Genomic DNA, 25,563 nt, shown 5'->3' with positions numbered 1-25,563 from the left:
CTAAATGAAAGGCATCAATTCATACGGTACTCTGTACACGAACGTTTCAAAACGTGGATGAGCCTTTGTCAAGGTATTGTGGGCCTGTCCGACAATCAATAAAATAGTATTTTATTCTGATAATCAGCAACCCAATAAAAATGGACTCATGACTAGTTTTAGGTCCCAAGGGTGGCGATGGACCATAAAAAAACAAGACGAATAAATTCAGACAGAATTCGGAATGCAAACATTTTTTCGAGTGGTATGCTGATTCCTACTACATTCATCTCCTGCTACCCCAGGATCGCTGAGTCCTCAAATCTAAACATATAACAATTGTGGCCACAAATACTGATGTAATCCATTTTGATCCGGCCAACACTATACATAGGGATGTCATTTTACATCCCAAAAGAGTGATCTCTTTGTTTGGGGCGTGCCTCAAACCTGGAAGATAAATAGTTGAGTGTCCATGACACATTTCCCTTTGGGGAAATTAAAGTATATGAAATGAAATAGTTGGATTTCCACAGAGGTGGGTAATCCAGGTCCAGAAAGTAAAAACCCTGCCACAGTTTGGCTTTAGCCACAGGTGCTTCTACTCAACCGCCAAGTAAATGAGCTCAGTTGATTAGAAGCACCTGTGGTTTAAGTCGAATTGTGGCAGGGATTTTACTTTCTGGACCTGGATTACCCACCTCTGGGTTTCCACACCCAAAAAACATTGCTTTGTTCTGTCCTACCTAGCCTGTTGCATAAAGTGATTATGCGTGTTTGGATGACAGGTGAAACGTTTTCTCAGACTACCGTAACAGTACGGTTGCAATCGATTCAAGGCCCTGAGAATGAAATAAGCTGGATGAACCGGTGCAGAACCAAATTCTTGGTAATAAGGATCTCATGCCTCCTTTCTTCCCCCCGATGTTGACACCTGCCTTGCACATCAATGGCAGACAAGCCAACAGGTAGACAGAATGCAGAGCACATCGTGCTGCTCATTCTCTCTGGACAATAAGTTCCCTGGGATGTCCAAGACCATGGCACTGCTGTTTTCTGCTCAATAAGAAACTCTAAGGAAATAATGAATGACAGGAATAGAGGAAGAGCACTTGTGATGATGAGAATGGTAGGAATCAGGACTAAATACAGATCAGTATAAATTTGGGAATCTAGGTGAATGAAGATTTTAACCCGAGTACAACTTGATTTTTATTCCCTTGGATTCCGGTTACCTCCCATTGGAGTCTTACAGAGCACATTTCAAACAAGGGCATAACTCATTTATTGGTGAAAGGCAAGTTCAGCCTTTATTCTGTAAATTTATCCTCCTTCTATATCAGATGAATACACTGAAACTTAGATTTGAGGGTCTTGTAATGCCTGTATGGTGAGTACAAGTAAGCTGAAAAGAGAAAAAAAATCACCTTTCATATCATGCAGTCTGCTGCTCGTCAAAAGGACACTTACAATGTAGTCAATTGAGAGGATGAAGACTTCTAAAACTCAATCACGTATGCGTGGGTCAAACACACTTTGTCTGGGGATTCCAGTTCCAGGCTCAAACTGCGAAAGCACTTAACTTTATTAATTGTCATACAAATCTAAATAAAAAACACTCATCAAAGGCAAATGACCTGAGGGCGAGTCACTTTCTAGTTCTTCCTCAGATGTTTCACTTTTTAACATTGAGTGATGATGCGTATGCTGATGCTACAATCATTCAGCCTCTAACAAGTTTACTTAACATAACTTCTGGATGATATCTCCTCCTTTACTCGCGTTATTCTTCTCTGTTAATGCCCTGAACCTCGCCGACTTGCGTTCACACTTGTTGGTATACAACAAACATTAACAACTTAACATTTCGTGTGACTTCAGAGATGATTTTCACCTGCAAAACTTGTGACGCATTCCTAATTACAACCACTGGAAACGTTAGGAAGTTCCACAATAACGCGGCGTCGCAATTTTGTGTATTCTAACAGCAGTAAGCATTCATGAAGATTAAAAAGGTAACTATTTCATTCCTGTAATTGTAATATTCAACCACTCATACATCATACATTTATTGTGAGCACTGCATTGACATTTAAGTACAGGTCCCACATTCATTTTGCACAGAGCCAGACATATTGTATCTTCCTTTATGTATACTTGCACTTAAAATGTACATCCAATACCGCAGTTTTATTAAACTGGGAGATATTTGACCTCTTCTCCAATATTGCCATTAGTCACCCCAGAGAGGAGGATGTACTTGAGGAGAGGAGCAATGATATTTGGAGTAATGGGACACGCTGCAGGTGTAACCTACCTTCTGCTTCTAATAAATGACGTCCAGCCTCTTAAAGACAATTCTATTACCTCCCCAGTCGTCCGCAATATGTCTCTGTCAGGGAAATGGATATGCACACATGTTAGCAAATCAGTAGCCAAAGCCCTATCAATAGTGGCTGATCTCAAGATTTATGCCACTACTTTGTGTCGCACAATGCCTCGTACACATCTTTTACTGAAACGCAGCCAAGCCTTTACTTCTGGTTCCAAGTGTAACTAGTTCCTAAAGGTGTATGAAGTTGCTGACCATTTCGAAACAAGAACGTTTCCTCTCTTTTGTTCTCTCCACTATTTTTAGCCCTGTTGACCTGCGATGGACCACTGGGATTGGACCATGATTTCTATACGACTCAGCATATGTTGTGAATGTCTACAAATCCTCACAGGAGTCGACATAGTCACCCTCTTTTTTTTCAGTGTACGGTCGCTGTTGTTTACTTGCAAGAGAAACATATGGTTTGAATTGTTCTGTATTATCCTACATTCTTTGTTTATTTCCTTTCACGCTTTTTTTTTTTCCTGCTGCCATTCTCTACTTCCCTGTGAGCCTGAAACTAAACTCAGTCAGGGGAGTGGGTCCCAGTAGGAGGGTATCAGATGCTCTCTGTGTCACATGTGGGGCTGGTTAAATCAGGGATGCATCTGAACATACGTGGATCACAGTTTTACATTTTATAAAAAATAAAAATGGGGCCTCTGAGTAATGGCGTCATTTTGTAACTTCATATCAACAATTGCATACTTACGATATTGGAGCATGATGTTTATAATGAGAAATGCACTAGGGAAATAACCCAGCAATGTACTAATGGTGTCATGATGTTATCAGCCACTTCATTAGGTCCACTTGTACAATCTAATGAGATCCAGTACAACAGCTCTACCATAAAATTCCACCTTTCAAGTGATGATTATGTTCAGTTTTGATGGATGCTATGAGGTGTGAGTTTAAATGCGACATAATTATGTTGTAATTTAGCATATTAGAACAGAAAATAGCAATTACTTCACCACCAACCACTACTGTTTGAATCACAAAGTCGTATATCAGTCAACCTACCAGTGGCGGTAATGTTAGTTCATTTTAGGCTAAGTAACTGACAATAGTGATTTGGTTCACTTGAGTTACTTAGTCTACTGTTTTTGTTGCTGTTGGAATGGTGAAAAGAAGCTAACCACCCACCGCTGTCCTACCAGGGGAAGTCAATTCCCAATTTTTCTTTACAATAACGTGCTAAACTGCCCCACTAGTATAAACGGCAACTGTGATGCCATTTTCAGTCCACTGCAAGTGGTAAAATGGATGCCCCCTGAGATGGATAAAAATGGGTGGATTTTGCAGTTTTAAAATAGGTTATTTCAATTTTCACTTTTGCGGAGTGGGTTTGGAATTTTTATTGGACATAATATGCAGACTAAAAGCACATTACACAGCACCCAACGTATGATATTTTGATTTTATGATTACTTACCCGCCCAGTTATTAGTGATAGTGTTGAGCACCTTACGATTTTTTTTTAAGTTAACAGTTAATGTGTTGAATGTCCAAGTGAATTAATCAATGACGTCAGATATCTTTCAGCACATTACGGCAGTCCCTAAACTTTTTTTAATACGCCAGGGACCGATTTCACATGATTAAAACGATTAAATACAACAATATAAATGCCACTTACCATTTTGCTCATTGTAATTAATGGGAGTCCTGCTTATGTTACTCTTCAACAAGCTGGTGGTTCTAATCTGGTTTCAACTCACCCGTCTGCTGCCCTTGTCAAACCAAGGTGAGAAAGTTTTTGTACATCTGTGCGGGTTAAAGACTAAGATAATGTGATGGATTTTCTAAAGGGACACAAGTGTCATTTCCTGCATTTTTGTTTCATGTTTGTCTTCTCCAATGAATAAAGTTCTTGTCAGAATTATTAGTGCATTTTTGGACATAATCCTTTGGCGACAAAGATCTTGCTGACAGTCTCGCATTACATCTGCTTTGAAGATTTTAAGACTAGCGGCGATTGGAATTGCCGAAGCTAGCGATGCAAACCATTCTCATCCAGCACCTGCTTATTTTCATTCTTTCTAACCCACGCAGATGTATGATGACTTTGTTCGCGGGACATTTAGCTAATCCAGAGTGTTAAAACCGTTGACGTTGGCAGACCAGCTATCCGAATCCGTGAATTGACGATTTGAAGAAAAGATGCCAAAACACATTATTCGACTACTAGTGATAAACATTCATGCGGAGTTGTAAATTTGACCTTAAAGGGGATCACATAAACAGTCCATGTATGTCATTATGCAGGAACATTTTGTTTTGTTAGAAAACACCCAAACTTCGCGATTAAAATCGCACCTTGTCCTCTTTAGCCGTGACAAGTGACTCTTAAACTGGACAGGCTACAATAGCACGCTTGTTAGAATAATACAAGCTATGTTTCTGTTAGATAAGGTGAGAACAGATATGAGTCAGCATAGGTTCAACTGAGGGTTTGATGTCTGTTTCGACTGCCAGTTAACACGCCACCTCCAGAACTAAGCAGCCTTGTTTTCTTCTCCCCTCTTTAGCTAATTTGTTTGTGTACTTTTTCAATCCTCATCATTTCCATCTTCAACAATCCTCTTACACTTTGACCTCCGCAAATATCGTCCGGTTGTGCAGGCTGGGTGGCCAAGCCGGTGATGTGGGGAAGGAGGAAAGGCTTTGCAAACTCTTTGGGATTTGTTTACACATCATGGAAGCTTTTAGGCGGGAGATTAAAGTTGGTAATGGGGCCAAGTGCTTTTCCCATCGTCTCTGGAATCCTCCTTACAGCGACCCTTCTCCTGTCACTTTAACAGATGTTTTACTTTGGGAAATGTAAACAATGTCTACATTTAGAATTTCAGTTATCTTCTTTATTATATTATAGAGTGCTACTAGAAACTGTCAAGGGCCACTATCTGGTTACATTCTAAACAGCACATGAGGGGGCAGACGGTTTGTTTTCTTTGACCGACATGGTGTACTAGACTAAGGAGTTAATTCGTGTAAAAATCAAGTCCTCTACCTATGACCCAGTGTTTATCTGTGTAAACTGCTCCACTGTAATCCCTTTAGTGTTGAATTAATCCACTGTTGGTTACACGGTGATTGGTATAACCGCTCCCATAAGATCCTTATATCTGTGTTAGCTCAGCCCGCGTTTTTTTTTTTTTTTTTTTTTCATACAACGGCCCACCACCAAACGGGGTCGGCAGGAAGGGTCGATAGCAAATGTGATGAATGTCTTTCCGTTCAAAAAATGTACAGTATGTCCTTGAATTTAATCAAAACCCTGTGTGTTTTTTTCTGGGGCGTCTGTCGTCTTGTGCACACGTCCGACAATATTGACATTAATAGCACCATGAATCAGGCCAAGCGATGTTGAGATTTTTGCTAACACTTCAGAGCTGCTGCAGAGATTATCATCGTTTCAAAAGACGAGATCCCCGTTCACTTTATGTGGTCAACTAGCCTATTCAATTGTAGTTCAAGTCGTAATCTTAAAAGTATGAAGTTTACCGTGACCGAGTCCACAATTCACTTTACTCGAATATATCCACTTCTCCTATTTTCTACAAAGCTTGTAACAGATATTAACATAAGTACAATCTTGGAATTATTGTAAAATCATCAAATAGAAAGTATATTTAGATTCAAAGACTATTCTAATAGCTTTCTTTGATCCTTAAAGTGTTAAACAAAACAATCAAAACTGTCTGCGTTAAAGGCATTTTTCGTATATTCCATTCATAGAAAAGTTATCGTTGACAAAAGTTATCGTTGACAAAAGTTATCGTTGACAAATTTAATTCTGTCAACAAGCACCTCACCACAGCCAGCAACAGTGATTTGCAAGGCCCTGTGGAATTAACTCGAGCAGGGTATTTTACTCTGAGATGATACACCAAAGACGTATAACGAACAAGGTGTTTGAATTTGGCTTTGCAAAGTGTGCAAAGTACCTTAGACTTCACCAACAAGCTTAAAGCCATTAAAATTAACGCTACCTTTAGTTGGTGTTTGTCCATCTTCACCCCAGTGTGTTTAGTTCTTTTTTTTTCACGCTTTAAATTAATTTCCAAACTCTCTAAATTCGATAGCTCTACTAAAAAGATCATAAATTAGAATGTAAATAAATAAACTGGTCTTGAGTCACAAACACAATGTCGTACATTTTGTATGTGTGCCTTTAAAGGTGTGTGGCCTAGTGACATCAGGAGCAGCAATTGCAGATTTTGACTTTATTTAGTTTCATATTCTGTTTAAAATGTCTTTCCCAACGTTCTGGCCCTAATACCTCCTCCCTAAGTCTGAGCAACACCAGGCCAAGAGAGCCAAAAGCGAAGTCATTTTAATAGAAGATAGAAGCTATGACAAGAGTTCATCTTTTTTCCCCCTCGACTCTTTTGTACAATGTGTTGGGGGGATGACAGACCGCCTTATTCTTGCTGTTGAAATGCAATGCTTTTCATTCAACAGCCACGTTGGTACCTTTTGTACATCAGCTAGCTTCAAACGGCCAAACACAACTGATAAGCAGCTCTCTGAGTCTTTGCTGCACATCCCTCACTGTGATAGTGCGCTCCCACGAAGTCTTTTCTGGGCCGCCATATAAACAAATTGGACATGAGTGATTTGACAGAGGCTGGGAGATAACAGTTCATCGCCCTGTACACTATGAATAGAAAGAACTTGGATCCAGGGCCAAGACAACACTGCTTGCCCATCTGTATATTTGGATAAAAAGAAAAGGGGGTGACAGATGTGATGTGTTTCAAAGGGTCAGTTTGGTGTAATTCCATCTCAATTAGCTTGGACTTTAGAGAATGTTCTCTTTTTGGCCTCCATGTTCAGAAATGTCCCTAATTTGATACGCCTGTGAAACGGAATAATGATGTAGTAATTGTAGTACGCTGACATTGAAAAGAGGGGAATTTACATTTCTAAAAATAATTGTGTACAGTGGAACCTGAGTACAGTTTCAGTACGCTTGTCGGCCTCCGATTTGGTGGGATTTCCACCTAGCTGACCCACTGGCGGTGTTAAATGATAAAAGCAGAGACTATGCATTTGATTTTTCACATGTTCAATTGTATAACAAGTTTTAAAATAAGTTGCAAACTTAAACAACACTACCTTAACATTGATGGTGATGAAGGAGTCTTAGTGTTTTTCTTGTCTTCTCACATACTTTTAATACTCTTTGTTGAGGCTGCTCCTTCTTATGGGAAAAGTGTCCTGATAATCTTAATAATCTTAATTAATGATTCGATGCTACCTGAAATGAGGTCTCATGAGTTACGTCAAGGTCTCAGCTTGGAATGCATGACAGCCTGTTGAGCTCCCAAGCTTTGTGTGACTTTAGTGCAGTGATTCTCAATCAGCGAGATCTTCAAAGCTGACACGGGATATTATCCAATTTCACACAATTGTTTCACAATTGTCTTGATTCAGCTGTTTATTCCAACAACAAGCCACAGCTTCTTGCGAGCATCTCAGATTTTTGTCCGATTAAACAGGGACAGGGTTCACACTAAGTCATTTTGTGTGTAAATTGGCTTGAGATCCTCATTATTTCAGAATTCATACTTTTTGAGATACAGTATTTTTGTTTGGTGGCATGCTGTATTTTTTTTCTTTTTTTTGTGGAGGTTGGGAAACACCTTCAGAGGCTTATTTTCCTGAAAATGTTGGTTGGTTGATTAGTACGTCTTCAGGATCAATCAAATTTAGAAGTAGGGGCTTCATGAATGATACATTATACATTAGTTGTGAATGTTGAAATGTGTTGAACAAAACAAATTAGCAAAGGTACCTACCTACCAAATAGTGAGCCAATAATAGCACTTCTACTACTATGCCCCTTTTTTGGTTTAAATGGTAGTTAGGGTTGGTTCTATTTGAAGAATGAAGCTTTCTCATTTTTATTTATTTACATGTGTTTCTTAAGCATTATTTATCAAGCTAATTGGAAATTTGTACCGTTTTTTTAAGCATGAGTGATGCATGTCTTTTTGTGCTGTCACAGTCAATGCAAAGCGAAGCAGCAGTACATAGATCACAATCACAAGAGCTGTTTGCTTGAATCTCACATTGCCGACAGAAAGCTATCGAGAGAGCGCCTGCCAAAAAGAGTGTGTATTTCTAATCCCTCGATGGCTCACAGGCGCAACAAATCTTATCTATCTACATGCTGTCAAAAAATGTCACTGCCATATCAAATGGAGGAGATGATACCCATAGAAGAGGTGCCGCGGAGTTGAGTAAGGGGGAGAAAATCTTCAACAATGTGGAATTTTTCCCCATTCACTCGTGCACACACGGCACACATGTGCGCAAATGCGGCAGGGAGACATAGAGCTGTTGTCAGTTGATAAACAAATGACAGACAAATGACATGTTGGAACACCTCCACCGGGGATGATCGCCATGCGAGATTGTTGCTGGTGGCATCTCTTATGGAAAAAAGTGAGAAAGCGAGGTATGAGCAACAGGAAGGCCCTTTACACGAACAAACAACAGCCGAATACACCATCTGATGGCGTTCACCGTCAACTATGTCTCATCTAATCACTGTCAATCTGCCTTGCAGGGTGCGTAAATGTGGTGAAGATAAAATGTTGGAAAGGTGGAATGGTAAAGAGGTAAGAAAAGGATGATTTCTTGCAGGAGTAGCTACTTGTGAACATTTTGTATTAAGTAATAATAATGATAATGATAATAAAAAAAAAAATGGTTCTGTATTTTGTTCATATTTGTGCCGAGGAATTTGGGAAACACTGCTTTAGAAGCAACATTTTCCCTGAAAAACATTGATTGATAAATATGTCCTCAGCAGTGGTCAAATTTGGAAGTCTTTCTTAAATTACAAGTGTACACATTAGGGGTTCAAAATAACAGCTCAAATCATCGCTTCACCAAACCGCTACTTTTGCTTGTCATCTACTTCAGTGTTTCTCAACCTTTCTTGAGCCAAGGCACATATTTCACATCGGAAAAAATCTCACGGTACACCACTTGGCAAAATGATTCACAAAAAGTGGGCGTACAGGGACATTATGTACCTTTTGTCATCCGGTGGAAGAACATTTTATTGTTTTGTCTGTTACCAAACGTGGTTGACATAAATAAATTAACAGATTAGTTTGTTTTTTGTTGGAAATATATTTTCTTTGTCAAAATAACTGACCGGTTAATTTACCGCAACACACCTGATAATCTCTCACGGCACACTAACGTGCCACAGCACACTGGTTGACGATCGCTGACTACTGGCAATCATTGTGACATTGAAACATGCTGTAATGCTGGGAAAAAATTGATAGCTTGACATGCCAGCTTCAAAATGTTAAACTCAGGTTATTTGTTCGCGTAAAACGACCGAGTAAAACTGTTGTGCATATTTCTCACAGAAATTTGATGTTCAAGGTGTCACTGTATATATTGTTGCCAAAGTAGCCTTGTCAGTATGGAACATAGCAAGATAGTGCAAACCACATATTTCATGCTTTTAATAATTCTTAATCACATTTTGCCCCCCCCCCTTTACTTTATTATATTGTAAAAAGCACATTTGTGCACCTGTTCTTATAGGCATGTTTGTTTACCACTACATGCGCTTGTACACTGGCTATGTATTGTTTGAATGCCATGTACCCAGAGGTGAAGCCTGCAGATAATTGGCATCATGTCCTCTCTTGGTGTTCTCAGCTGACCTGAGAAAAAAAAATAACAAAACAAGCAGTGAGTGGATATACAATAACAGGAATACCATTTATTTATTCCATGAGTGGAAATATGAATATGGTGATGTTTATGTTATGTGATGTAGGTGTCGGAGTGTGCATTTAAATTCATACTCTAGCTGAAAATAAAATCACTTGTACCATATGTGTTCTAGATACTGGTTTTGTATCATAAGGAAAACCAGCAGTTGTTGCATATTGATTGCTTGCTTAAAATAGTCCATACGCTAACCAGCCACAGCATTGTGACCACTTGCACAAAATAATGATCACCTAAAGAAAAGTAGCATCAAATATTACAGCAATGCATCATAATGAGAGTACTGTATTTTGGTTTCAAAATAGCACAAATATTACTACCTTGTACACACAGCAAACTACAAGCACAAAGGTGAACATATCTCATTGACCATATCAATCAAAACTGATTGTTATCTTTGTAAAGGCAGAATATTTGATGTTGAATTGGGTAATTCACGCAGTATCCCCTTTTACTGTTTTGTGTACTATGTATGTGTTAAGCTAAGGACCCCGCTGCTGTCGGACACATTCTAAATGCCTATCCTTTAATTCAATCAAGCCCCTCCCACTGCTGTAGCCTCTTTATGCCAATTCGATTAGTGGACTAAAGCCATCAAGATTTCCTAGACAAAATGAATGCTTGTATTAATCCCAGCAATTTCCATTTAAAATGTAAGGGCATCGACTTGATTAATAAGGGCTGATGCTGAATAATTACACAGCAAACACTGGAAGGGTTATAGGAAAACCACAGCTGGGCCTGCCCCCAAATGGCCTCTGGGAAACCGGAGGAGAAGGCGGAGGTGGGGGGGTTCGGCTGAGTCAAAGTAAAGCAATGGCAATGACTGAGGTGATGAATCTCTTAGCTGGCCCCTCACGCAATTAACGAGCAGCGTTTCTATTAATTTAGTTCCCCCAGAGTGGTGACTGGTCAGATGTCTCAGGGTCAAGGGTCAGGGGTCGAGAGCAGGGTTCAAGCCAACACGAATCGGAGCAGACACACGAGAGGGTAATTCTGGCTCAATTGATTTGCCTTAGATTTTTTTTACCTCCACATTATTCATTTGTTTAAACAAATAAGATTATGGTGCACCAGGATGTAGATATGGCAAGACACATTTAATTGGGAAGGACCAGTTGTTTCATGCACCATTTGAGCATTCAATAACACACCAATCAATTGTTTGTGTGTGTTGGAAGGTAGGTGGGGGTGTCATGTTGATTTCTCACACTATACTGGCTTTCCCCTCCAGTTCTGGGAGGTACAGCATATTGTATTCTTCTCAATTTATCACGGTTCACGTATTTGCTTTGTCGTTTGTTTTGGTTCTTTAAGTATTTAATGTCAAAACCTTGGATGACCGTGACACATTTCGACTTTTACCACGTTATAGTGCCCCAAGCCCTCTTAGGTTTTCTGACCTAGTTTAAGCGAAGAGGAATCAAAAGGTGATTACCGGGTACATTTTTTTCGGTTCCAGCAACAAGAATTCCATCTGTGTTTCCTTTAAATGCTCATATACTACATTCGCTCATAGTTATGATTAGAAATGCTAATAACTCAAAGCCAGCATTCATTAATAGCTCTCAATGACAGACAGCCTGACCTTACTCTGGATACTCTCATTCTAAGCTGAGACCACTTCAAAAGAGGTCTGGCGGCCTCAAGGTTAATGCTGTTTCAAATAAAGAAGGAAGAAGCTGTTAAAATTAACACTGTGCCAAAGCAGCTCTGTTTCCCTTTAGACTAGTAGTATACTCTTCATCCTTTTATGTATTTGAGAGAAAGCATTACCATATGTTTTTAAACTTGGTGGAAATGCTCCAGGGACATACTGTCATCATGGCCTCCTGTACTCCTTCAAAATGCCCCTTTGTTTAAGTGGCAGCGGAGGAGGAAATGAAGCCTGACACTATTTTGATTTTAAAAACACTACACGGACTCGCCCTGCCTGGACGATTATCATAGTTCTTTAACGTGTTACATGCATGGAAAGTGAAAACTCTGTTCCAGTGGACAGCAGTTGAGAGTTGAGCTTTTAGTTTAACTTTCCTCCCTTCCTCCTGTTACAGCAACCCTCATTTTATTGCCACTTCCTCTATTTTGTTTGTGAGCGTCTCTCTTATTAAATAGACACATCACAGACTTTGTTATACAATACATTACCATTTTATTTGCATAGCGCATTTCACAACATGATCGTAAATAAGCCTAACCATGGAATCGCTAAGGTCGACGTCTGAGCGGCAAAGGTTTGCGGATGTTGATTTTTGTCAGGGTTCCAGTCGCAAACGGTCGCAAAAATGTTTGCTAGACGTCTGCCAACAGTTTTTTCTTGTCACACAGACATTTTGAACATGTTCTTGGTGGCGAGAAAAACCTTTGAAGATGTTCAAAAATTTTCGGTGACAAGAAAAACATGTTTGCGACCACTAAAACTGTTGGCGAACATCTTTGCCACCGTTTGCGACCTTGAACAAGCCCTAACAAATAAACAAACATTTAGTTGCTTCCCAAACACTCGCAAACCTCCGCCCCTCCGTGGTTTGAGCTTTTCATGTAAAATGCATCTTATTTTAATTTTAAAATGAATAACAGTAAAAAAAAGACTGGTTTGATGGTATGTACCAAAACTTATCGTTGGCCTAGCAGAACTGCCTGTTTAACTTCATGCCAGAATATCAATAGAAAATACCAAAGTGTTTGCTAAAAATGTATTTTCTTTATGTCTGTATAGATTTTTACTCATTGTTACAGTGATCTTGAAAGGTTGAACGAGCCAACTGGACTCAATCTTGTTTGTTGACCTTGTGGTATGTTTTCTTTTCCGAACTTGAGTTTGAACTCAGTTTTGTTTGACTTAAGAGGTGTATTTTTCCTAACTATTGGTTGAATTCCAAATTAAACAACTTGGAATTTCCACTATATTTGTTGGATTACGAAGTGATGACAGTCATTATTTATTATTTATTAATACGATTACAGTCTTAGCAATTTGGAATCGTGTTTCTTTTCCCTTCGTACCAATTTGAGTATTTCCATGTAAATGCCTCCAATTTAGTCTCAGATAAGGAATCACATTTGGCCTTAGTTAATTGTACCGCCAGTTGACTGAAAAGCTTCCCCTCAATGAGTAGCAACACAGTGAAGACAAACCCTAATGGAGCAAAAAACATATGCTCATATTCCCTCCTACAATTTAAGCAGAGGTCTCTCTTCTAATGTGGTTCCACAGCTGAATGACTTTGTTTTGTTTCAGATGCACATTTCCCATCTGCCAGCAAACCGGCTGAATTCATTATACATGGACAATATCGTCTATGTGGTGGTTTCACTTTTTGTTTCAGTGTGCACTCGCCAGATACAGTACACTTGTTTAGCCTAATGAGATCCAATACCAGAGCTGAAGCAAAAAGTCTGCATTTGCAAATGTAACAAGCACAGACCTTCACCAAGAACAAGCCTAAAATTTCTCATCTCCATCTCCTTAATCGGCCCCCAGTACACGTTGACTGTAACTGCAAAAGTGAATCCTCGTAATTTAGTTCATCACCGATTGTTATTGTTGATGGATGAACATACAAATAAGCAATCAAACAGTAATCAAAACACTACATTACCTTGCATTTTGGTGCTTGGTGCATGTTGTAGGACTCAGTGTCGGTAAAACACTATGAGAGATCAAAATTTAAGAAATACTAATGTTATTGTGTACCAAAATGTTTTTGTTTACTCATTTATATTGCATTCATTATCCCACCACTTTGAGATTTGACCTTACATAATAGCACCGACATTCCTCCAATGAATTCATCCAAAACCATAATGTTTGTTTTGTAGTAATTTTCCCAGTTTGTCTGGACATTTCTGCCAGAATAATATTGAGTAATCTTATGGTCCGTTTCCTTGTACTCTTTTGTAATTAGGCTGTATCAGTGTACCTATATAATGTGATGTGGGTGGCCATGTATATCATACTTTTACGGTAACAACAGTACATGCTGAGTCTTTTTTTTAACAATGGAAAGTGAAGGGAAAAAAACTACCAAGGACCCCAATCCTTGGTTTCATTTCACTCAAGGCCCAGGCCATAGACCAAGTGGCACTGCAGAGCCAAGAAACTCGCATGAAAAGAGGGTGAAAATGGAATTGGCTTGTAGGGCATGATGGTTGATGGAATGGAATCAAGATACTTAGCAAATCTCTATTTGAATCTATCTTCTTGAAGGCCAACAGAGTCCTAAGCTTGGCTCAAGGGTTTTATACAGATTCCATGACCTTTTTCCCATGGACCAGATTTTACACTTACATCACTGTAATAGCAATCCTCTCCCTTGAGGGAGGCAGACCAACCTAACCCCCTGCAGGGGTTAAAAGCTGCAGTAGCACTGGGCCCGTTCTGTGTGCTTAACGATGCATAACACATGTAAACTACAGAGAGGCTTTGCTATCAGCAATGAGTTAGGAATGAAAAGATAGTCCTACAGGGAACGATGGGGCCACGTACTGCCCTTTTTGTGTAAATATCAGTTGAATTAGGAGATTTCAACATTTAGGTAACTAAGGCTGGGAACACACATAAAGATAGACAGGCTGTTTTTCTCCTGATTTTACCCCTTCCCGACCAAGGATGTCAAATGTCAGACTATCTTTCAGTGCAAGAGAAGCACTATTTTTAATTTTAAAAAATCGAGTGGTCATTTTATGAAAGGAGATATTTTGCTTGTTGTACAACCCACAGCACCACGTGGATCATGGCTAATGGCCAGAGTAATAGAGACATATCCGGACTCTAAAGGTCTAGTCCGAAACGATTGTCTGCAAACCAAGACGTGTGAAATGGTCAGCGACCAATAAGCAGGCTCTGCCTATTGGTAGAGGCCTCTGACTGAAAGACCAGATGGCATAAACATTTACACTGCTCGCTTATTGATTTGCTTACATACAGTATAATCTTGCATTACATGCTCACTATACTCGCAATGCACATCACACCTTTAGACATTTATATTGTTGGCTACTGCTGAACAATAATTTTGTTATCTACGAAGTATCTAATGCTATTACTTTTGAGTTTAAGTATAAAGAAGTATTGCTTTGTTGGCTCCATGTTGACTTTAGTTTTCATATTGTTCAACTTACACCAGTACCAATACAGGGCCGGTGTGTTGGAGCCACTTTCTCTGAAACCAGTTGTATTTTTGTGTAAATCACCTATTTTTGTTTGTGGAATGAAAGTAAATTGTTTTGTTGTAGTTAAGATAAATGAATGTAGAAGTTGTATCTTTGTTGTACTGTAGTTAAGTTCTGTTGTTGAATTCTTAACCTTTATGTGGTCATTTTTGTTTAGTATGCCCCTCAATGGCCAGGTATGGCTACTGCATTTAGAGGCGTGCTTTCCTTGGTGAGGTCAGGGGTTAAAAGCAAGATGGCCGCCTTAAGTCAGATGTGTGTGTGTGTGTGTGTGGGTGGACAAAGAGCTAAGCATGCAAGCAGGCCTCGGTCAGATAAGGTTTTTCAAGCTCAGCATTATCTGAAGGCATTATTTGGACATTAGGAAACATTATTTGGACATTAAGAAACATTATTTGGACATTTGGAAGCATTATTGGACATTTGGAAGCAACTACAACTTGACTCCCGACCTCCTCGCCTGGACAAACAAATCGTGAGTTAATGCATTGAAGCCCTACTGAGACCTGTACATGCCCTTGAAATCATTGAAAAATGACTCACACAACCATCCTCTATTATGTTACAAAGACGTCAATATCGTCATTGTCTACAAACATCTCAACCATATATGATGTTCGACTGGTTCTACTGGTTCAAAGTCCACAAGTGCGCCATCTATATCACTGCCATTACTTATTTCAGAGCTCTCGTGATCATCTGCATGTTCGCCATTTATGGGAGAAAAAATTCCCTGACATCCTCCGAGGGGTCATGACACCGTCTCGTGTATATTGTGATGCATTTCATTGGTTAAGAGACAGTGAATTGGATTTAAAAAGAAAATGACATACATGCTCTCTCGGCTTTTAGGGTAGAAAGATGCAACAGCGCTCCCGGCTTTAGTGATAGAAACGCGGTTATGCGCTCCCGGACTTAATGGGTTAATCACTTTAAATTAAGCGGCTGTCAACATGAACCCGGATCACTGCTGGGCCACAGCAAATCTCAGATGTCAACATATCTTGTGAATCTTCAGCTATGTGACATTTGTTTTGATTTCACTTTGATTTTGTGTGCGTGTGTGTTGTTTTTGTGATCACCCACAAAAGGGCACTGGTGATGGCAATGGGGAAAATGTTGATGAATTGCATTTCATTGAAATGCAGGCCACACTTTTGTTCTGGCGTAGTATGGAACACTCATTGGAAAGTGAGCTGTGTTTTTGCTGTTAACAACGGTTATCTTCTTTTCACGCTTGTGTAATATTGCCTGTAGGGTGTTTGACCGTTACAGTTTGACCCTGAAATTAATTAATTGAAATTCCATTATTTTCTATGTGCAAATTTGTTCTACGTAATTTTGAACAAATCATAGACTGACATGCATTAGAAGTTACACTCTATGCTCTTCTGTACCAAAGTTATACAAACATTAGCAAACCCGTTTCCCATCCAAATTAGATTTTCATGGAGGGCCGGAATACCTTAGCAAATTTGGGACAAGGAAGTGACGATTTGAAAGTGTTAGTATTGCTCACAGTGTGTCATATTTAGTTAGAGATTGTACATTGCTTTTCCTAGTGGGGCTTTGTTCGCATCATGACCTCTCCATATATTCAGTACATGTATGGCTCAATAAAACCTATTGGAATGATGTAGAATTTTTGTTGTAGCACTAGGCTGCACATATTGCCATTTGCCGACACAATTTCTTGTACAGGGCACGATATCTTTACTACTGGGTCGGTGCTAGCTAGATAAGAAGGACATGGAAGGAAATGGGAAAACTGCAGAGTTGTGCCCTTATTACTCCCTTCAAACACAAGAGAATGATGGCCAACCCCCTACTTACACTGTAGCTCCATTGCAATGGCACAAGGAGACACACACACACACACACACACACACACACACAATTTCACATCCTCGTCGCCTCAAGTTTGTTTGTCTTTAATTCCCTGCTGTTCGAGGGGTAAAGGGGACACTGGGACAGCTGTCATTCCACCGTGACCTCAACCGAGTGCAAATCAGTGGTGGCACGGTGATTGTCAGGATCAGGTGTGTGCGTCATGACGGTGTGCATGTGCGATTTGGTAGGAGGAAGGGGCGGGTGGCATTTGATGTGAAAATAGTGGTTAAATACTCAGACTTCCTCTACTCCAAGAGTGCCTCAGGCCTAACAATATGCCACAGCGAATATGTTTATTCATTGTGAGACGCATTCTGACAGCAGGCCAAAACAAAACTCACACACTCAAAGTCTGATGTGACACAGGGCATTAGGCAATGGAGAGGCCAAATCAAAGGAGAGGGGATGGATCGTGAAGTGTTTCCTACACATGTTACAAGCTTTGAAGTACTTTATAGATATATTACATTTTCCAACACCAGCAGAAAGACTTCATGTAGTCTTATTTATATCCCCTCATGTGTCTTTCTATATTTTTTCGCTTTCAGGACAATGCAATGTTACTGTGCTAGATTGTACTATTTTCTTATTTGTCCAAGTATAGTCCCTAAACATAGGAGGACATAAAGAAAGACAAGAAAAAATATATCTGCTAATGTTAGCAAAACAACATCAAATGCATTTTTAAGTGAAAGTTTGTCTGGTTGCATGATTCAAGGGTCCCACTGGGAATGGGGCTGTGCAGTCAAATTATATTGTTTGACCACCAAAAAGTGTAAGTAGAAGTGGGGGGAAAAACACTGAGCAAAATATTGTATATATCACATTTTGACGGATTCTTCATATACATCACACAAATGCAGCCTTCGTTTGTTTTTTCTTGTTTGGTGGATGCACGGCTACTAGGGGTTGAATTAAGTATCCAACTTACTGACTATGCCGCTTTTAAAACTTGAAGTTGCCCAACCACAATGACGAGGTTTTGGCATCTCGTGTTCCAATCGAGCAATTTACGGGGACTTAGGAATCGACTGTCTACAGGTATCGTCAAATTATAATACTCTGGAGCAACGAAATGTCCGACCCTTAACGTGCACCCAATATTCTTTGCACACTCTCTGTAATAGTAGACTAGACGTTGTACTATACAAATAAAATAACGTGCATGGGTAGGTTAGTTCTATTTGTTATGCTTAATGTAGCCAATGTAACGTAAGGATCGCAACGTGTTAGGCAAATGAATAAATGCATTTTGAATACGCACTTGGCTTTCACTTATAGCACTTTTTTCCACATTGACTCCTCAATACTTCGACATGGTGTAACTTAATGGATTCTTCATCCTTCAAGTTGAGAAACAACCACCCTACCACCTTACAAGCCACACCTTGCAAGTGCCTCTTAAAGGCATCGTCTTCATAGGGCGTGTGGGTCTTGCGAAAAATGCACCCCCTGAATTGGGACACCGCTTTCTGACTCTTAACTTTCCTTCCTTATTATAACACTCCAGACTGTCTGGATCACGCAGGACTGTCTCCCGACATGAGGGCCAAGATGTACATGTGTGTATGGCTCTGCCATTGTATGGTACATGACTCATCCTAATTGGGGAGGTCCCTGCCCGGCAGCAGAGCCCTCTCCTGCTGTTTCAGCCTGTTTAAAGCGATGAACCTCCGAAGACATCAGTAGTCGGACACCTCAGCGGTTATTGCCACTGCATTTGACCTCATTCTGTCTTTCTCACCTTTGTGTATCTTGTGTATGTGTGTGTGTGGGGGGGGGGGGGATGTGCGCGGGTGTCTGAGCATGTGCTAGTGTAGAATTGTCAAAATTAGCTTCGATGTATGGCGGTATGCATATGAAATATGCGATTCACCTCTGTGTGGAACTGCATTCAGTCTTTCTCCACTCTCTCCATATCTATGCTCGCTTAAACACACACACACACACTCAGCCCTCTAAAACGATTATATGTCAGCAATCCCTGCAATTTAGTTCCCGCTTTAGCTGCTCTGAACTCATCACACCCATCTGGGGAATTATGCAAGCTGTAATGCAGGTCTCACCTGCCAACGCACTGCGCAAGGCCTGCCGGGGGGCTGGCCGTCGTGTGATAAGTTTGCCCTGACCAGTTCAAAGCTGATTTGGCTACCGGCTGATTGCTGGCAGCACATCATTTCAGCAACCTAGCAGTGATTAAATTCAGGGAACGTGAATGACAGAGCCCTGATAGGAAAAAGGGTTTATCAAATATAAGGCTGCTATACAAAATGTCCAGCTTCTCTTCATTGCTGACAATACATAGTGAAATTATTTACATTGTTATTTCCAAAAACAACTTGTTAATCATTTGCGTGGTGCATTAGCTTGTATCTGCAGAATATCTGCCATTACCATGGCAACTCTGGATCACTTAGACGGTCGCAACTGCTCAGTCAGTTTTACTACCGCTTGTTGCAAAGTTTACTCCCACCCTTTAGTCCTCATCACAGACAAAAGAATCGGTTGCGTGACGGCCTGTATCTCCAAAAACGTCTATGTCGAGGTACCACACACTGTATATATAATTTGAACATCCTTGTGAATTAAAACTCACAAGCAAACAAAGCAGTCGGAATCGAAAACGTTTGTGGTCCTTTCATTGTCAAGAAACCCGACATGTTATTGTTTCTGTAAGCAGTAGTTCGATCAGAAGCCGTCCTTTTTATTCCAGAGGAAAGCAGTTGACATGCATACCCAGGCTGTGGCGCTCATGTGAGAGAGAATGGAAGATAAAAATATCCCTTTTCAGTGGGCAGCGCAGGGTGGTCTGTTTGTGTTTGTCTTGTTGTTGCCTCCGGAATAAAACATGGGATTTAGTCAATTCGGGGTTCCTTTTGTGCTAATATATAGGCCCCAAAAGCCACATTTTCTTTGTCACTGCTTATTTCTGGATCCTCATATATATATTACACTACTGTAGTCCTTTCAGATCCATGTTGATTTTTATTTTTCCTAGTTGACAGAAATACTCAGTATGTCACAGCAGGCTATGCTCTGAACGCCCCCTCACTGCTTATCTCTACAAAATGTGAATGTGTTATTCTACTGTAATGGAAACCATGTTGGTAACATCTTAACATATTACATTCACTCGAACACACTGTGGAACTCCATCCTACCGTCGTGTCAAAGCTCTTTTATGCTAAGAGAATGTAGAGGGGAGAAACACAATGTTTTGCCCAAAGCACAAACTCTACAGTACTGTGCGTGAACGCACTCACACTGCTCAGTTTCTTCTTTTTAAGCGGACAATTTGAGAGGAAAAAACGAAACAAAAAATGAAAACTCAGGAGTACTGTGCCTCTTAATGTTTTGAAGCATGTGTATATCCCTCTCTCTTTACGTTTGTAGACTTGCTGTGGTTTAGATTACTTGAGGCAATTTGTTTCAGGTAACTGGAGCTTTCAACTGCAGTTGAGTGTATCCTGGGAACTATTAGAAGGGGGGAAAGGAGAGTGTTCAAGCTTTTCACAATGTTGATGGATCCAACATAATGAGCATGTAACTGATCGCAAAGATAGACAGATAAGACTTTTTTGGGGAGTGGAGGGGAGGTGTGAGACACGTGAGTAAGAGAGCCAAACACAATGCTAGCTAGCAGTGTATACGTGACGCTAACTTCCCTCTCAGCAGTACAGTCAGTATTATTCACTTTTCGCCTCCACTGGGATAGCCATAGGCTGTTTAGAAGTTTTTTTTTTAAGGTAGAAAGCTTGGAGTAGTCACAGTCAGCATACTTTGTGAATCAATTAAAACTGTAGTCAACTTTGTGAATGTGCATGTCGTTGCTGTTCCATGAAAAGCCTGGATGTCACATTTCTTTTTTTTTTTTTTAAGAGAAATAAGTGTCCACAATCAGCAATTATTTACTGATTAAGCAGCAGAAATATACACATTTGTTTGTAGTTGGTTTACATTGCTCTGGAATGTTGAAGCTGACACTCTTAAATGCCACTTCCATAGTGTCTCGGTTGAAAGGAAAATACTGTATGTATAAATAAAGGTTTTCTATGACAAAGCCATATTTAGCAGTAGTTAATGTTCCTCACAGTGTGCCAAACTGTATAGCAACGTAAAATGACATGCTTCCACAAAGTTCAGTTTACATCAGTGTGAGTCAGAGTTTAATGACAAATTTAGCCACCCAAATTTTGACCAGCCCTATCAGACATGTTCACAGTCCAAGGTTGTCTACACTTGGGTCATCAAAAATGAATGACTGTGATTGGCTTGATTGATTTTCTTATTCATTGCACTGTGTGCCAGCGGCCATCTCCAATACAAAATGAAAAGTGTTGTGGTCTCGTTGAAGCACCTTTTGAAGGACAGCTCTGGCAGCAAACGACAACACTTTGCAGCATTTTTAACTAATTCAGTACCAGACATTTTCAGACCATCTTTTACCCTCATTAGCAAAAAATGAAAAAAAATATATAAATAAGTTCCTGGGATTGAATTGCTGGACTGTGAAGACATACAGCATAAATATGTCTTTGGGATTGAATGAGTTTTAACAGCACAATCACTTGCACTTTTCACTTCATACTTGGGAGCCCTACCGAAGGCTAATTTACAGCCAAATACCTGAAATTTGGGACACGTGGAATGAATGATGTTTATGCTGTGTGAAAAAATGCACGTGGGCATTCCACTTTGATGCCAGGAAGTATAGCATGAACCTGAGCAATATTTGTTCAAAGCAATTTGTTGGTAAACTGAGGTTCTACGTTAATTGTTTTTTCACTTTACGGGAGTATGGGAGGTTCTGAAGCACAATTATGACTCTAGTTATTGCTAGCTTGTTATAAACATGGCATTGGTTGTTTGGTAAATACTTTTAATTGAACAGATGGGGAGTACATTGCCTATAATTGTTAAAAAGTAAATATAATAAAGTGGTGATCCATCATTTTCATCTGACAGCTATAAGAAATGGAAGGCAACAATTTGACAATTTGGTCTATATTTTTTTTCTCATTGTGATAGTCCTTACCCCTTCACCTAGCCCTTTTATTTTTTATAAGCACATTCAGTTTCCCATTGGGTACAGTGGTAGAAAAATGAGAAAGAGGCCCCAGGTAAAACATGACTATTTAGGGCATGGATTCCATGGAGGGCGGCAGAGAGACAAGAGGTTGGAACAGGTGTTTCTCAAGCAGACAGCGCTCACGTAGCCTCCAGTCTTGTAGTCGACTGAGACACACAGTGATGTCTCTGCTTTAGAGGACATATGCTAATGAGTTTAGGCTGACTGACATGTGACTGAAACCGCCATCAATGCCAGTTTGTGTGGTTGTTGGGCAGGTTTGCAGCTCGGACACAGGGGCACGTTTAAACAGAATATGTCGTAGTTAATGTAAGGAAGGGATCAGGGTTCCAGTCCAAAGAGCACATTAAAGGCTAGGTCTGTCTTTGGGTGATGATGGCTTGGTTATTGAAGGTGCAGGAAAAGCTGATCTAAGACCTGTGGTTCCACCAGTACCTTAGTAGTTCTAACGTCCTTGAAGTCCTTTCACAGTCATTAAAAAAAAACAAAGTTTTGAGTTATTTTTCAACCACGACATTAAATTTAACTGCTTTTTGTCCGACCTGGAACACTTGGATGAAGTATGCATAAATGAGCTAATGGAACTGGAATTGGGATTGCTGGATTAAATTGACCCCTGTCGCAAATGCTATGAATTAACGACAAAGAGATTTGATTAATAATAATACCTCAAAGCCACACCACATGATAATTAATTAAAATAAACACTGCATTTGAGACACTTTACTCGTGTTTTATACAAAATATTGGGTATATGGAAGTCCCACAGCACCCTACATTTTGGGCAAATGGGGGGCGCCATTGCTACTGGGAACATATTTTGAACGTAGTGTAACAATACACTCATTAATCACTTTTATGGTTTACCTAAAAGTTCAGATGCGCCCAGTTTCGTTTGAGTTTTATTGAGGAAATTCTGCTTTGATATGCATGCAGCAGGTGCAAACAATAATTTTGTGCATTATTATTTCACGTAAAACAACATCTGGACTTGAATTTCACCATTCCGTGAGAGCTTGCAGTTGTGACCTTCCATAAGAAGTTATAAGAAATGTAATTGGGTAAAATGTCCCCAAGGCTCAGTTTGAATTAAACAGCAATGTGATACATGTGAATGAGATGAAGAAAAAATAACCTTCAACAGCACAATGATTAGGCTCACATCCTTTGATTATGGCTACCATCACAATAACTGGCTTTATATATATATATTATTCTGTTCATTCAGGTTGTGATGCTCCACTGCACATTAGTCACGGCAGGATGGATACAAATATTGATAATAACGAAGCTAATAAGGATTGAATTAGATTCTAACTCAATCCACTGGTTCAGAATTTTCGAATCACTGTATGAGAGTGAAATGTGATGCTGGGCCGTTTTTTCATTGGTTTTGGATTGCGACCAAATCGTGCGGTATCGCACGCCACGACTGCAAATGGAAGATTTCAACCTGTACACTAAAATTATGGCCCCTGGCATGGTCACATTTATATTGAGTATGTGGTTAGTTCCTACACTGACAGCATATATATTGTGAAAAAAAATGTGAAATGAACATGGGGGAGATGAGAATGACACAACCATATCCACACAATCGCTCCACGAGGGCTGAAATTGAAATAGGCTTGAGTGAGTGGCACTTTTTAAGGATGGCATCACTCTCGTTTTCTCATTCCTCCCACACGCTACATCCCAAATCAGCCCACCTGACTCCTCTGTGATTGATTCTCTGCCCTGGGGTTGTAATCCCTGAACCCTACCTCTCTGCTGGACCTCGTGCATGCGCTTCTGTTTGTCACTCCACCAACGTCCGCCTTGTCTCCGTTTGAATGGCATCATCAGCTATGACAAGAGAATAAATCCGTGAGCCGCGGCCGTCATTGAGCATCCACGGAACTGCATGACAGCTTTCAATATACCCCTCGAGATTGTTTTTTTTTTTTTTTCCCCTTACCTTTTTTAATCCTCATCTTCAGACAGTGGAAGCTTGCTGTCAGCATAACAGGAGCATATTAGCAGGGCTAGGCCTACCTGGACCCACCGCTTCCCGACCTGTCCCCTCCCTGTAATTATTCTCTTGCCCCTTTCCCATTAACCTGTTCCCTTTGATCCCCACACATGCTGATGTTATGCAAAAGTGCTGAATGGAGAGACGGGGATTGTGCAAAACAGCAAGCAGTTAGCCTATGGTTCTTGATTTTCCTTTTCACACTATCTCCCCCTATTTATCTTCTTCTTTGTCGTGGATTAAATTAATTTCAAGCGAGCCTGGGAGAACAGAAATGGGATGGTGAAGAAAAGAATGTATGGGGGAAAGTGAAAAAAGTATTTGACACTTTTACTTGCCAACCAGGATGAATATGCGGACTTAAAAAAAAAAAAAAAAAAAGGTGCCACAAAAGAACCATTTCTTTCCGTCTCCCCTTGCATGTATCAAGTAAAACGTCTTCATTAGGTCTGGGGGCCTAAAAGCAAATATCAGGGTCTGTACAATGCTGAAGGTCTGGGACTGACCTTTCTTTGGTTTTAATCATTGCAACTCTTGACAGCTTAATAAGTTGAAGGTGCTGGGTTGCAGGCTAACTTAATAAGACCCACACCAGAGTCGTGGCCACCTATGATTGCTCCCATAAGTCTTCGCACATCTGGTGCTGTGTCCTTGGGTGAAAGTTATTTTCCATAACTTTCCTTTTGCTCAAGTCACTCTCACTCTTTGCGAAGAACAGATACGATACACTTCTCAAGTGTCCTCTCGTGCATCGGTTTAAGCTGTTTCAATGCGCTGTGATCACATCACGGTGTATGCAATGTTTCCTTCAATATATCAAGAAAGTAGATGAACTTGGCAAAGAATGTTAAGAATGCTATGTTTAAGACGGATCTGGGGAAAATCACCCCACTGTTATCTATCGAGTATTGTCGTCCATCATTAAATATGAAGTCAACCCAAAGATATTCTTTGCAAAAATGTATTCTGTGTGCCTCCACAAGTCTTGCGTTTGTTGAATATGAGTTGAGAAGCAAAATCCACCTATTTTTTGTCATCTCACGGGGTAGCCATTTTGTCACTTCTGTCGACTGAAAATGACATCACAGTTGCTCAGGGCTCACGTAACAACCAATCACGGCTCACCTGTTTTCTGAAGCTGAGCCATGATTGCCCGTTACCTGAGCCCTGAGCATTTATGATGTCATTTTCAGTCGACAGCAAGTAGCAAAATGGCCGCCCCCTGGGATGGACAAAAACGGGTGTATTTTACTGCTTAACTCATATTCC

At 40.1% G+C, this 25,563-nt stretch overlaps 1 protein-coding gene across 4 annotated transcripts in view; it reads left to right on the top strand.

Moving 5' to 3' along the window:
• The window catches only part of LOC147147315 (uncharacterized), a 315,327-nt gene that overhangs the window by 159,665 nt on the left and 130,099 nt on the right, over positions 1 to 25,563 (top strand). For 3 of the 4 annotated variants that reach the window (XR_015086958.1, XM_086031864.1, XM_086031863.1), the window contains one exon: positions 8,937 to 8,988. Coding sequence is in view for 2 of the 4 variants with exons in the window: in XM_086031864.1 (XP_085887990.1) it covers positions 8,978 to 8,988 (11 nt within the window). In the remaining 2 variants the exon portion in view is untranslated. Of the gene's footprint in view, positions 1 to 8,936; positions 8,989 to 15,583; positions 15,780 to 25,563 lie in introns of those variants that run through there. The other variant, XM_086031865.1, reaches the window with a different exon arrangement.

Source organism: Filicampus tigris, chromosome 5 (genome assembly GCF_054856515.1).
Source record: "Filicampus tigris isolate MCC_2025a chromosome 5, RoL_Ftig_1.0, whole genome shotgun sequence".
NCBI lineage: Eukaryota > Metazoa > Chordata > Actinopteri > Syngnathiformes > Syngnathidae > Filicampus > Filicampus tigris.
Note: the sequence above shows the minus strand (reverse complement) of the source record. Positions and strands in the feature narration are given on the sequence as shown.